The sequence below is a fragment of the Chiloscyllium plagiosum genome, unplaced genomic scaffold, assembly GCF_037043375.1.
Source record: "Chiloscyllium plagiosum isolate Xiang-an unplaced genomic scaffold, Cpla_swu_hap1 HiC_scaffold_9, whole genome shotgun sequence".
In the NCBI taxonomy this organism is placed as follows: Eukaryota; Metazoa; Chordata; class Chondrichthyes; order Orectolobiformes; family Hemiscylliidae; genus Chiloscyllium; species Chiloscyllium plagiosum.
Window position 1 is genome coordinate 24,968,463 of NW_028270147.1, and position 14,157 is coordinate 24,982,619.

The 14,157-nt window shown below is 39.9% G+C and overlaps 1 protein-coding gene across 2 annotated transcripts in view; it reads left to right on the forward strand.

Annotated features, from left to right (window-relative positions):
• Nucleotides 1–14,157, forward strand: part of LOC122554209 (polypyrimidine tract-binding protein 2) — an 81,380-nt gene that overhangs the window by 16,605 nt on the left and 50,618 nt on the right. For both annotated transcript variants that reach the window (XM_043698864.2, XM_043698865.2), the window contains exon 4: nt 5,657–5,829. In XM_043698864.2, coding sequence (XP_043554799.1) covers nt 5,657–5,829 — 173 coding nt within the window. The remainder of the gene's footprint in view (nt 1–5,656; nt 5,830–14,157) is intronic.

Here is a 14,157-nt window from a genome sequence, read left to right on the forward strand (position 1 = left end):
AAGTTATGAATTACTGTCCTTTTTGACCTTGGTTCTCCAGAGCATATCTGAGGTTAGCAACACTTGGTGTAGGAAAGGTAAATATCTTCTCCTGTGGCAATCTCCTAGATCTTCAAGTCACATTGAGAATCTTCTGAAATACTCCAGTGCAGTAGGCCTTCACATTTGAGAATTTAATATACTCTGTAAAAAGAACTGGTTTTTATTTATATTTTAGTTCAGTTAAAATCCTGGTAAACCACTGCTATTCAGTAGTGACCGGTTCAGTCTCGACAATTGGTATTTGGGAAAAGAAATAGATTTTGTGTATTAGCTGCAGAGACCAGTTGGATTTAGGATTAAGCCTTTGGAATTTTTTTTTGCTCCTTATTTTTAACCATGAAGTCTTGAGGTAATTCCGATCATTTCTGTATCTATGCTATGCTGGCATTGTGCATAGGGATGAACAAATTTGTGATGTTTGTGCAATAGAAAAGGATGAATTATTCCAAATTCGTTGTGTGGGCAGTCTGTCTCTAGAATGCTGCAGTGTAGTACCTCACATGATTGCTGCAGCATTCTAGAGACTGACTGCCCACACAATAACTTAAGATTTTATTCATAATAATATCTGCTATTGATTTTGAAGTAATTTTTATAATCTAGCTGACATCTATGTAGAGGCCTACACTTCTCCTTCCCTGATGTCCAAGTGTAATATATAATCCCATGTAATAGTCTCAAGATTGCATTAAATGGACAAAAATGGTTCATGTAATGTGGAATTGACAGGAACAGTGTGCAAGTCCAGGTGTGATTTGGTTGGCCAAGAGGATGCCTGAATTTCATATTTTTACCCACTACTTAATGGGTGTAGGAAATAAAACAGCATGCAGCAGAACATTGTAAGCTGCAAGGTGACTTTTTTAAAAAAAATGAAAATATACTTACGATTCAACGAACTCTCAACTATCAGGTGTATTCCATTCAGTCAGATTATGGCTGGTTTGTGCCTGAACTGCATTTACTCATAACTTCCCAGCCATTTTGTTGTAACAAACTTTGTGACTGCCTTATTACATTTGGCTTTTCAAAACATTTAATTTCCTGAGTGGGTTTATCTGAGCATGGAAAGCTGCTTCTGATTTATATCTTGATTATTGGAAGGCGCCAACTGTCAGAACAGGATTCTCTGGTTATTAATGGTTACAGCATTGGTCTGTTCTTGAGGTTTGGCTAGTTGCTTTGCAGTGCAAAATAAAGACTATTGTGTGGGAATCTGTCAAGTTGATAGCCTACGTTGGATGATATAATACAAGTTTTTTTAAAAATGGGGCCTCTGTTGTCGTACTACAGAAGTAAAATCCCTACCCCTGAACTGCGAGGCTTGGGTTCAAGTCCCACCTGCTCCAGAGGTCTGTTAATAATATCTCTGAACAGTTCGATTGGAAAAATAGCTTTAAAATACTTGATTGAAACAAACACTACTGCAAAAAAATTTTTGTAATCTAGTTAGATCTAATTTTCTCCTTCCCACATTGCTGAGTCTTTAACTATATCCCAGGGAGGGGATGAGGTATTAGATTATCACTGAATTAGTAATCCAGACCCAGGTTTGAATTCCACCAAAGTAGATAGTGGAATTTGAATTGCAATCAATCTGGAATAAAGATTCTAATGATGAGCACAAAACCATTGTTTGTTCTTTGGTGGCATGGCACAGTGATTAGCACTGCTTTCTCAGTGCTAGGGACCTGGATTTAATTTCAGCCTCCGGCAACTGTCGGTATGGAGTTTGCAGATTCTCTCCCTTTTGTCTGCATGGTTTTCCTCTCGGGTTCATCAGTCAGAGGGACTGGGTGGGTTACTCTTCGGAGGGTCGGTGTGGACTTGTTGGGCCGAAGGGCCTGTTTCCACACTGGGGAATCTAATCTAATAGTGGGTGGCACAGTGGTTAACACTGCTGCCTCACAGCGCCAGAGACCCAGGTTCAATTCCCACCTCGGGCGCATTCTCCCCATGTCTGCGTGGGTTTCCTCCCACAGTCCAAAAATGTGCAGGTTAGGTGAATTGGCCATGCTCAATTGCCTGTAGTGTTTGATGTAGGAGAATTGGTCTGGGTGGGTTGCTCTTCGGAGGGTCGGTGTGGGCTTGTTGGGCCGAAAGGCCTGTTTCCACAATATAAGTAATCTAATCTAATCAAAGGTGTGCAGGTTAAGTAAATTGGACATGCTAATTTGGCTATATATAGTGTTCAGGGATGTATAGGGTATTGGATTGGACATGGGAAATACAGAATTATAGGGATAGGGTAAGAGGGTAGGTCTGGTTGGGATGCTCTTTAGAGATATGGACTCTATGGGCTGGATGTGTCCCTGTCCCTTCCCGTCTCTGTCCCTTCCCGTCCCTGGAATGAAACCTGATGGGTTACCTGACACCAACTTTGCTGGAAACAACTGGAAATTCAATCCTAACATCTGGGATCAAAATTCCACTGTCTGAGTTGTCCCACAGTAGCCAGATATAACTGCTGACATGGAGTTATACCTTAAGAATATTTCCCAGAAAACATCAGCTGGCATCGCAGTTGGGCCTTTGAACTTTATACATTTCATGGGTTCCAGAGTTATCAGGTCAAACATTGTCTTCATTATCACATGCCAGCACCCCCAATGGTGCTGAGTACCATTTGAAGGTGACACCATGTGCAGACTGCTCTCCCTGGGAGCTTCATTGTTCGTCACTGGTTCAGCATTGCCACTGACTGAGCTGATTGAAGCCTAAAGGACGTACCTATTATATTGCCTGCCATGCCTCCATGTCTACCTGCCTACCCACCCACCCTTGACCTCATCCTCACCAATGCAGATGCATCTGTCCATGAAAGTAAGAGTCACCCATTTACAGCCCTTGGGGAGGTGAAGTCATATCTTCATAATTTGAGGATGACTGCCAGCATACTGTGTGGCACTAGCATCATATTCAATGGGGTAGACTTCAAACAAATCTAACCACTTGACTGCAAGTGTGAGGTACTGTTAGCACTAGAATTGTACTGCAATTCAATCTGTTGGTTTATCCCTCAATCCACCATTACTATCAGACTAAGGGATTGACCCTGTTTCAGTGAAAATTACTGGAAAGCGTGCCAACTGCTGCAAAGTAAGCTGTTACAGAATTAGCTGTGCCTCTTGCTCAGCTGTATTATGCAACAAAAATATTGGCATCTGCTCGGCAATGTGGAAGATTACGTAGGTGTCCTCCTAAAAGCAAGTCAAATTCAACCTGGCCATTGCCACCTACTCTTGATACTTAAAGTGATGGATGGGTTGATACTTTTTTAGTCTGTGGAGCTTATTGATACAGAAGGCTATTGAGGCTGAGTCACTGAGTGTATTTAAGACCAAGATCGGATCTTGATTAGTAAAGGGATCAAGGTTTACGGAAGGAGATAGGAGAATGGGGTTGAGAAACATCAGCCATGATCATATGGTGGAGCAGACCCACTGGGCCAAATGGCTTAATTCTGCTGCAGTATGTTGTGGTCTAATATTCATCCCACAGAAGTGACAGGTGCTGACCATCCTCAATCAGGGAAAATCTAATGATCCCTCAACATTCAATGGCATTACCATCACTGAACTCCCAAATCAACATTCTGGGGCCTACCTTTTTGACCAGAAACCCAACTAGGTTGGCCATATAAATACTGTGCTGATGAGAGCAGAACAAAAGCTAGAAATCCTGCAGTGAGCAACTCTCCTCCTTATTCTTTTAAAGTATGTCAACCATCCTCAGGACGGGTCAGGAATGTGATGGAATACTCTCCACTTGACTGGATGAGTGGAGTTCAAACAACACTTGAGCTTGTGTCATCAAGATAAAGCAGTCTGCTTTGGCAACGCTTCCACAAACATTCACTTTTTCCCCCACCACCGATGCATGGTCGCATTGCTGATATTATTACAAGATGCATTGCAGAAATTCACCAAGGCTACTGAGACAGCACTTTCTAAAACCCACCACTGTTAGTATTTATAAGGATAGGGACCTCCACTATCTGCAAGTTTCTTCCCGGTTAGTTGTCATCCTGACATTGAAATATATTGCTGTCCCTTAGTATCCACCAGCTTTGTGGGCCTACCCAAAGAGGTCCTCTGGGACAATGTTGACTTTCCTTTTTAACTAAGCCGACTGCAGCGGTTTAAGAAATCAATTCATCACCATCTTCAAGGATGATTTGCAATGAAAATTAAAATCACCTGCTTTAAAAAACATGATCTAGACTTCAGTGGGTTCTGAATTGCATCTCCATGTTAAGTACAAATATCACCTGGTCTCGTGTTACTTTGCCTGAAAATTGCACCATTGGTGTTGACTTTCTTTTTGCCAAAAGAGAGAAGAAAACAGAAAAAGACTGTTCATCCATTTGAGCTGGATTTGCCTTTTAAGTTACATTATGGCTAATTTGTAGATCAATTTCAAATGTTCATTTTGCTTCTGTCCCCTTCAACACCCCGTCTAACAATTTTTGGTACTCCATTTAAAAATTTCAAAATGCACTTAGGTCAGATATTTTGTAGAAGGATGGAGTTCCATATTTTTGTGTGAAAGATGCTTCCTGAAACTTCTGAATAATCAAGCTCTGATATTAGGATTATGTTCCCTTGTTGGGAGTCTGATCAGAGGGAATAACATTTTTCACAATTGAAGTTGCTACGCAGCTAAAAGCCTTTTCGTGATTCTCCTCTACCCATGAGCGAAATTAATTCTCGTGGTCATCCCAACATCTATACAAAAATCTGATCATCATACACTAAAAACAAATCTGCATACATACCTTTAAAGTGACTGGGAGAAAGTTAACCATGTTGTTGTTGTTTTGAATTAAAATTTACTCTTGTGAAAGTCCAGGTATGCATGGACGCAAGTGACCATGTTAGTGTTGGATATTGATTACCATGGCTTTCTTTTGAAACAAATTTGTTCAATAAAGAAGTTAATTTTAAAAAAAAAATATTGTGCCATTTGTTGACCTAGGCCTGCACCAGTTGATTTCCTGATATGTTTTTGCTGCAATCTGTTGTGCTAACTCCTTCCATTTATAATTGTCATTTTTATATAGAATTATACACCACCATGTAGTCTGATCAATATTTTACCATGCTTTCTAGAAAAAGAAATCTTTGATCAGACTACATGGTGGTATATAGTTCCAGTATAAAAATGACAATTATAATGGAAGGAGTCAGCACAACAGATTGCAGCAAAAACATCAGGAAATCAACTGGTGCAGGCCTCGTCAACAAATGGCACAAACATTTTTTGAGAAAAAACACATCTTTGTTTTTTCTCATCAGTGGTATATAAATGTTAATTAACTAAAATTACTGCTTGGAAGGGTTATCCTCATCCCCCACGCATGGAATTGCGGAAGTATTTTGTTCAGTACTGAGATATCGGTAACTAAATGGGTTTTTTTTGTGTGTATTATCTGATCCAAGTACAAGCAGCTAATTAGCTGCCGTGAAGTAGTCTCATTCCATTTAGTTTACATTTTAGTAGTTTCTACTTACTCATTTCAAAATCACTTGTAGAAAAGCTAAATTAACTTCTTCAGTGGTCATAGATTTTTCACTTTTTTTATTTTAGCAAATTATGAATTTATGTTCTGCAGCTAATGGCAGTGACAGCAAGAAATTTAAAGGTGACGATAAGATGATTGGTGCACCATCTCGTGTCCTCCACATCAGGAAGCTGTCTAGTGAAGTTACGGAAACTGAAGTCATAGCTTTGGGTTTACCATTTGGCAAGGTTACCAACATTTTGATGTTGAAAGGGAAAAACCAGGTATGCACAACCTAGAATATCAAGTGTACTCTTATTTAAAGCAGATGTGAGTGCTGTTAACTGTGTTGAGCTATTTTTAATGTATAGCCACTAGTTGGATGGCACGGGTAATGGTGTTAAAATAAATCTTGTGACACGCAACATATTTGGCCCATTAACTTATGTAAAAGTAAAACAAATGTTAAATGGGGGTGGCCTTGATAGAGAACTTGCTGTATGCGTGCTAACGTCACCTAACATCATTTACATGTTCAAATATTTCAGTTCTTCCCCTCCTCCCTCCTCTCTTTCTCCCTCCTACCGTACACTTTGAGTGTAACATTATTTGCACTTTTTCATTTGTGAAAAGAGCTTCATAATCTTAGAGGTTTATGAAATAAAGGAGAACATTAATTGCAACATCAGCAGTGTAACTGCTGTTTATTTCCAAGTCTCTGACTTGGTGTCACATGATGCAGATCGTCTGAAGGGTCACGGTCACTGTCTGTGACTCGTTTCTGATAGTTAATGTTCTGATCTGGAGCATGAGTAAAAGATGGGAAATATATCCTGGGTGGAAAGTACTACTTGACAAGAGTGGCAGTACAACGTGGTTGACCGTGCTTGGAAACCTGAGCTGTACATTTTCATTAATCTTGAGGAATATAGTCAGGTAGGACTTGAAAGACCTGACAGAAAGTTAAGTGGGAACCCATATTGAATTGTTTTGATTGCATTTCAATATAATTATTAATTTAAAAAAAATTCAGCATGTGGTGTTTTTAACACTACTGTTAAAAATATGTTCATCTGGTTGCATAAAAGCAGTGTGAAGCAACTAATTTTTTTGTCTCTTTCCATTCCATACAATAATACTTTGACTTTCAAAGTTTGAGAGAAGATTTGTAGCTCGGGTGCTTGTTGCTGTGGTTCTGTTCGCCGAGCTGGAAGTTTTTGTTGCAAACGTTTCGTCCCCTGTCTAGGTGACATCCTCAGTGCTTGGGAGCCTCCTGTGAAGCGCTTCTGTGGTGTTTCCTCCGGCATTTACAGTGGCCTGTCCCTGCCGCTTCCGGTTGTCAGTTTCAGCTGTCCGCTGTAGTGGCCGGTATATTGGGTCCAGGTCTATGTGTTTGTTGATGGAGTTTGTGGATGAGTGCCAAGCTTCTAGGAATTCCCTGGCTGTTCTTTGTTTCGCTTGCCCTATAATGGTAGTGCTGTCCCAGTCAAATTCATGTTGCCTGTCGTCTGCGTGTGTGGCTACTAGGGATAGCTGGTTGTGTCGTTTCGTAACCGGCCACTACAGCGGACAGCTGAAACTGACAACCGGAAGCGGCAGGGACAGGCCACTGTAAATGCCGGAGGAAACACCACAGAAGCGCTTCACAGGAGGCTCCCAAGCACTGAGTATGTCACCTAGACAGGGGACGAAACGTTTGCAACAAAAACTTCCAGCTCGGCGAACAGAACCACAGCAATACTTTGACTGTCTGAGCATGTTTACTATCATTGTTGTGAATGCCTTCAACGGTTCAGTGAGGCCTAATTTCCTCCCTTCTAACTGATCAGATTAATCTTCAGAAATCTTGTCAATTGCTGAACAATAATTTATGCTGGGCATCATATCACTTGCCAATAATTCTGTAGTACTTCAACAGGTTTTTAATGGGTAGAAGTTTTTTAAACTGGGAAAAGGCCAAATCTTATGGTCAGTTATAATTTGGCCAGAGTGGACTAGGAGCAGATACATCTAATTAGGTAAATCTCTCAGAGCAGCGGGACACACTCGAAGAAATAGGGAGAATCCAAGTCTAATATCTTTCAATAAAGATAGTGGGACCAACAAATCCTGTGAACTCTGGATATCAAGATACATCCAAAATTAGATAGGCTTATAGCAGATACTGAAAGCTTAAAACAACAAAAGCCTCAGGATCATAGAATGTGCAAGGGGAAACTTAAAAAGAAAATCTGAGTGAAGATAAGGTGACATGAAATAACAATGGCAGGTAAAATTAAGGAAAATCCTAATTTATTGTACAAGTACATTTAAGGGTAACTAGGCAAAAAGTACGGCCAATTACGAGTCAGTCTTAATTTGTGTTTGGAACCTGGGGATATAGGTAACTTTCCAAATGAATTATTCTGTTGGTGTTCATTAGTGTTACGAAGCGGAGGTCAACACCTTCCTGAGAATTAAAACTGAAACACGCAGAAAAGAACACATTTGTCTCTTAATCTGATAGTGTGACAAATGGTATGACCGACCTCTTATCCCCACAAACGGTTATAAAGGAGTGGTTAACTGAAATGAAATTCTTTCACTTGCTCTGCAGTTAACAAGTAACAAATTATTTATTCTAACTCCAACAGTGAACAAATTAACAATTCCTAAAAAACTGAACAATTACTCCCTTAGTGAATTAAATTCTATTGGTATGCTGTTTCAATAATATGGGATCCAATTAATAAGAACAATAAGTTAAAACTTAATCTCAAGTTCACAGGAATGGATCCTCTGGAATGCTTCTCTTCCTGTCTGCTGATTCTGCTGTCAGGGATGCTTTCTGTATAATTCTTCTGTTCTGAACGTCTTCAGTCAGTTTCTGGTGTTAGAATATTATCTAAACGTGCCTTGTACCTTTTATGGATAAGTGGTGCTTTTTTTCGAGTGCAGAGATTTCTTGAGTCCAATATTTCTTTCTCCGATGGCAGGTGGCTCTCCTCCCAATTTTCAAATATCCACATCTTTTTATACATATTACTTCGTTTAAATCTGATTTTGGTTTGAGGTTGTCAAAACCAACAGATTTAAATTCAATTGGTCCTTAGTCTCCAAATACCTTTTCAAATTAATGGGCTGAATTTAAACTGTTGTCTGGGTTAAAAAAAATGCTGCTTGGGCCTGCTAACTGGCTTTTGATAATGTCGCTCACCTACAGACATTTCATTTTTAAATCTCAAAACACGGAAAGGAACACCACCTTTTAAAAGGGACATGGCAATGCTTTCCCCCATTTTACAATTTAAACCTTTTTCTTTTACACACCAACTTTGTGAGACTAGTGAGAGGGACTGTGTGTGTTTAGGAATAGGCAAAAGGGCTATGATATACTTAAAGAATTAGCATGGGCAGGGAGTAAGTTCTGGCTCATGGTAGTCTTAATTGTTGATAAATTTCCAGGGTTGGGTAAAATGTGCCCAAGCTGTTCAGGGAGGCAGAAGAATGAGCAGTAATTTTCAGTCCTCAAATACATGCGTATGTGCACATGACTGTAAGACAGTAAGATATGAGTCAAAGAGCCTAATTCTACTCATTCGAATCTGCTCCACCATTCAGTCATGGCCGATGTGATTCTCAACTGCTTTCCCCCGCCTTCTCCCTGTAACTTTTGATCCCCTTTAAGTGCCAATGTTGTACAGTTATTCAAAAACGCGCAAGTGATAAACCAGGAAACTACAGGCCACTCGGACGAACCTCCGTGGTATGGAAACTATTGGGAGCACTGCTGAGGAACAGAATTAATTTGCGCTTGGAGAGGCAGAAATTAATAAGAACAGTGAGCATAGGTTTTTAAGGCGAAGTAGTGTCTGACTTGAATTTTTTTGAAGCGATAACCAGGTGTATAGATGAGCGTAATACTTGGGTTTCAGCAAGGCTTTTGTTTTTTTTTATAGATATTTTTATTAGAAATTTAACATTTTTACAAGTTTACAAAAATAAACAAAACTCTCAGATATAAACATTGATATACAATTAGCTCAAATATACAATAGCCAAAATTTGACAAAAAAAAACAAAACAACAAAAAAAACCGAAAAAAAAAACAACAAAAAAGAACAAACAGACAAAACTCAACTATCTACTAATCTAACCTACAACTAACCAGGGTGTATATTTAAGTCTCTTACATGCTCGGGATGTGTTAACATCAGATATGATAAACCCGTATTCGTGCGGGATTCCTCCCCCGAGGGGCCGCGGACCAGCCAGGTTCGTAGTCTCAATTAAATAAAAGCCCTTGTTAGGATAGCCGAAATATCTGTATTTATGTAATTCAAAAAGGGCTGCCATATTTTATAAAATAATTCGGTCTTTCGGTGCACCATGTTTGTAAGGAAGTCAAGGGGAATACATTCCATAATTAGTCTGTGCCAATTTGAAAGTCCAGGGGGGCCCTCCGCCACCCAATTCATCAAAATATTTTTCCTTGCACAGAAAGAAAGAATAGAAAATAGTCTCTTCCCGTACGTGTCCAGGGAGGGAAAGTTCGAAAAGCCCAATAGGAGAGATACGGGGTCCACTTTTATTTCCGTTCCTAAAATTTCTGTCAGGGTACTTGCTACTTTAGTCCAATATCCACGGATCTTATGACAGGTCCATAAGCAATGTACAAGAGTGCCCACCTCTATTTTGCATTTAGGACACATTGGAGATGCTCCTGCCTTAAATTTTGCCAATCGAACCGGTGCTATATGGGCCCTATGAAGTATCTTCAGCTGGATAGCCTGGGTTCTGTTACAAATAGTAATTCTTCTAGCATTTTCCCAGATATCATTCCACGTTTCTGTGGAGATTTCTAGTCCCAGATCCTGATCCCATGTTTTAAGCAGATTATCCATATCTCCCGATACTTCATCATGTAGCAAATGATAAATATTACTGACGGAAGATACCCCCACTGGTCGTAGGACACGACATTCTCTATCGGATTTATAAAGACTATCTAATAACGTAGTCTTCTTCTGTATAAAATCTCGAATTTGGAAGTATCGAAAGAGGTCTCCATTGGGTAATCCGAATTTCTGACGCAGCTGTCCGAAAGACATCAGGACCCCATCTTTAAATAAATCCCCGAGACATGAGATACCCCTGGTTCTCCAGAGTTTAAAAGTGGCATCTGTTAACCCCGGTTGGAATCCCCATGCTCCCACTATCGGTGCATAGGGGGATGTTTTATGTGAATTACCCTCATTTTGCCGCATTATATTCCAAGCCTTGATTGTATTCAGTATTATAGGGTTTTTACAGTGATCTGTAATGATTTTCCTCTTGTCTGAGAATAAAAGGTTAATAAGTGGGTATTTTACTTGAGAAGCCTCGATGTCCAACCAGATTGATTGTGGATCAGACAAGACCCAATCAGCTATATAACTTAATAGGGAACTTAATTGATATTTCCTAAAATCTGGGAAGTCCAATCCACCCCTTGCCTGTGGAAGCTGTAGCTTCTTTAGCTTAATGAGGGGCCGTCTATGGTTCCAGATAAAGGAACTCAGCCAGCCGTATAATTTACATAAAGCTGTCCTCGGCAGCATCACCGGAAGCATTCTCATAGGATATAGGAGACGGGGCAGGATATTCATTTTGATTAATGCTATTCTACCCAGCCAGGAAATTGGCAGGTCTCCCCATCGCTGGAGGTCCTGCCTTATCCTTTCCAATAAATTCACAAAATTAGCCTTATACAACTGACCAAATACTGGAGTAATAAAAATGCCTAAATATAAGAAACCCTCCAGGGACCAGCGAAAGGGAAAAAGGGAACCGTCCGCTAAGCGGGGTATCACAGCAAGGCCACCCATTGGCATAGCCTCCGATTTTGAAAAATTAATTTTATAGCCTGAGAATGCACTAAATGTATTAATAACTTGGATTAAGCGGGGTATGGACATCAAAGGGTTACTGAGGAATAGAAGAACATCATCTGCATAAAGGGTTATTTTATGTTTACCTGTACCAATCCTTGGGGCCACTATATTAGGATCAGCTCGTATAGCTTCTGCTAGTGGTTCAATTATTAGCGTGAATAACAATGGTGAGAGGGGACATCCCTGACGGCAGCCCCTACCCACACTGAAGCTATCCGAGCCTAATCCATTGGTAACCACAACTGCTTTGGGATCACTATACAATGTTGAGATCCATTTGGTAAACACCTGTCCAACACCAAACCTCTCCAATGTGTAAAACAAATATGACCATTCGACCCTATCAAATGCCTTTTCCGCGTCTAATGAAACCACTACTCCTGGTATCTTTCCCTGATGACAAGCTTGAATCATATTCAGAGCCCTTCTAACATTATTGGATGATCTACGGCCCTTAATAAACCCCGTCTGATCCTCCTTTATAATATGTGGCAGTATCCTTTCTAATCTCAGTGCTAATGTTTTAGAGAGGATTTTAAAATCTACATTTAGCAAGGATATTGGTCTGTATGATGTACAATCTTCTGGGTCCTTTCCTTTTTTGAGGATAAGAGAGATATTTGCCTCTTTCAGCGAAGGCGGGAGACAGCCCTGACTATATGCATAGTTATACATGTCCATAAGTGGACCAACCAGTATTTCTGTAAATTCTTTATAGAATTCAGCTTGAAAGCCATCTGGGCCCGGCGTCTTACCATTTTGAAGGTGCCTAATTGCATCAACTATTTCTTGGGGTGTAAGAGGAGCATTTAGGACCGATACTTGTTCCGGAGTTAGGTCTGGAAAAGTCAAATTTTTAAAAAATGACTGCATCCTCTTCGCCCTATCTTCACAATCCTGTGATTTATATAACTCAGAATAGAATTTTCTAAAGGTCGCATTAATCTTTTTATGATCATGAGTCAAAATACCCGTACTTTCCTTGATAGACATAATAGTCTGAGGGGCCTTTTTTTTCTTTGCAAGAAATGCTAAGTATCTACCCGGTTTGTCGCCATATTCATATAATCTTTGCTTTGCAAATAATATTTCCCTCTTAGCCGTTTGAGTAAGTGTAGTATTTAGAGCTGTCCTAAGAGCTGTAATCCTTTGCAATTTAATAATAGAGGGTCTATCAATGTATGCTGTTTCAGCCGCTTTTAAGCGGGTTTCAAGCAAACGCTGTTGTTCTCCTTTTAATTTCTTCTGGGTCGCTGAGTAGGAGATGATCAAGCCTCGCGTGTAAGCTTTGATGGTCTCCCACATCATTGACGGGTTGCTAGCTGTACCTGAATTAATTTCTAAAAAAGTTTTAAATTCTTGAGAGAAGTACTTTACAAATTTACTATCTTTCATTAAGAAGGGGTCCATACGCCAATGCCGAGGGGATGTCCTACTGTTCTTCGCCTTAGTTTCCATGTATACAGCAGCGTGGTCAGAAATTACTATATTACCTATTTTACAGGATGATATGGAATTTAAAAAAATTGAGGGGGCAAAAAACATATCAATTCTGGTATGACATTTATGTGGATTAGAGTAGAAAGAAAAATCTCTACCCTGTGGATGAAGACATCTCCATACATCTACTAATCCTAATTCTTTGTTCAGATCCATCAATTGTCTAGATCTGGGAGATACTCCTGCAGTACTCTTGGGAATCCTGTCTATTTCCGGATCCATAATACAATTAAAGTCTCCCCCTATAATTATATGACGGGCATCAAAAGCCATCAATTTTGAGAAGGCTTCCGTTATAAATTTAAAGGGGTGTGCCGGGGGGCAGTACAAATTTAAAATCCCATATTCCTCTCCATTTATGAGAGCTTTAATCAAGATATATCGTCCAGATTCGTCTTTTATCTGCTTTAGGATTTTGAAAGGGAAATTCTTCCGAACAAGAATAACAACTCCCCTGCTTTTTGAGCTAAAAGAAGAAAAAAAGGCCTGATCAAATCCGCCCTGTCGTAATTTCAAGTGTTCTTTATCTGACAGATGCGTCTCCTGTAGGAGAGCTATATCAACTCTTTCCTTCTTAAGATTTGATAATATTTTCTTCCTTTTAAGTGGCGAATTACTCCCTTTGACATTCCAGGTGCACCACTTAACCGATTGATCAACCATAATCCTCTGGGCCAATCCGAGACCCCTCGGGAGGGGGAACCCCATCCAGAACATCCCGGGCATGGAACATGTAAAATTTACAAAAATAAACCCTCTTTAATACACCCACAACAATACAGTAAAAAACTATTTCTAAATAAAAAAAATATAAAACGTATCTAAGTGGAGACTTTCCCCCTTGTTCCCAGGGGGCATCACTTCCTCTCCAAAAATCCCTCATATCCTCTCCCAACCAATGCCCCACCCTTGACCCAGGCACTCCTCAATAAAGTGAGGAAAATTCAAATATAATACAAAGCTAGAGTTAACAGTGAGCACCCCACCCCCACCCCTACCAACACCTGGGTATATTTGGTAATGTTAATACCACATATAAACATATAACTATAAAATTACCAGTTCAACAAATAATAATTAAATATGATAATACAAAATAACGAAGGGAAAAACAACCCCGCTCCTAAAGACAGAGGTAAAATCGAATAAGGTAACCACCTCCCCCCACCCACATTAACCAAATCCCCCAGCTTATATATA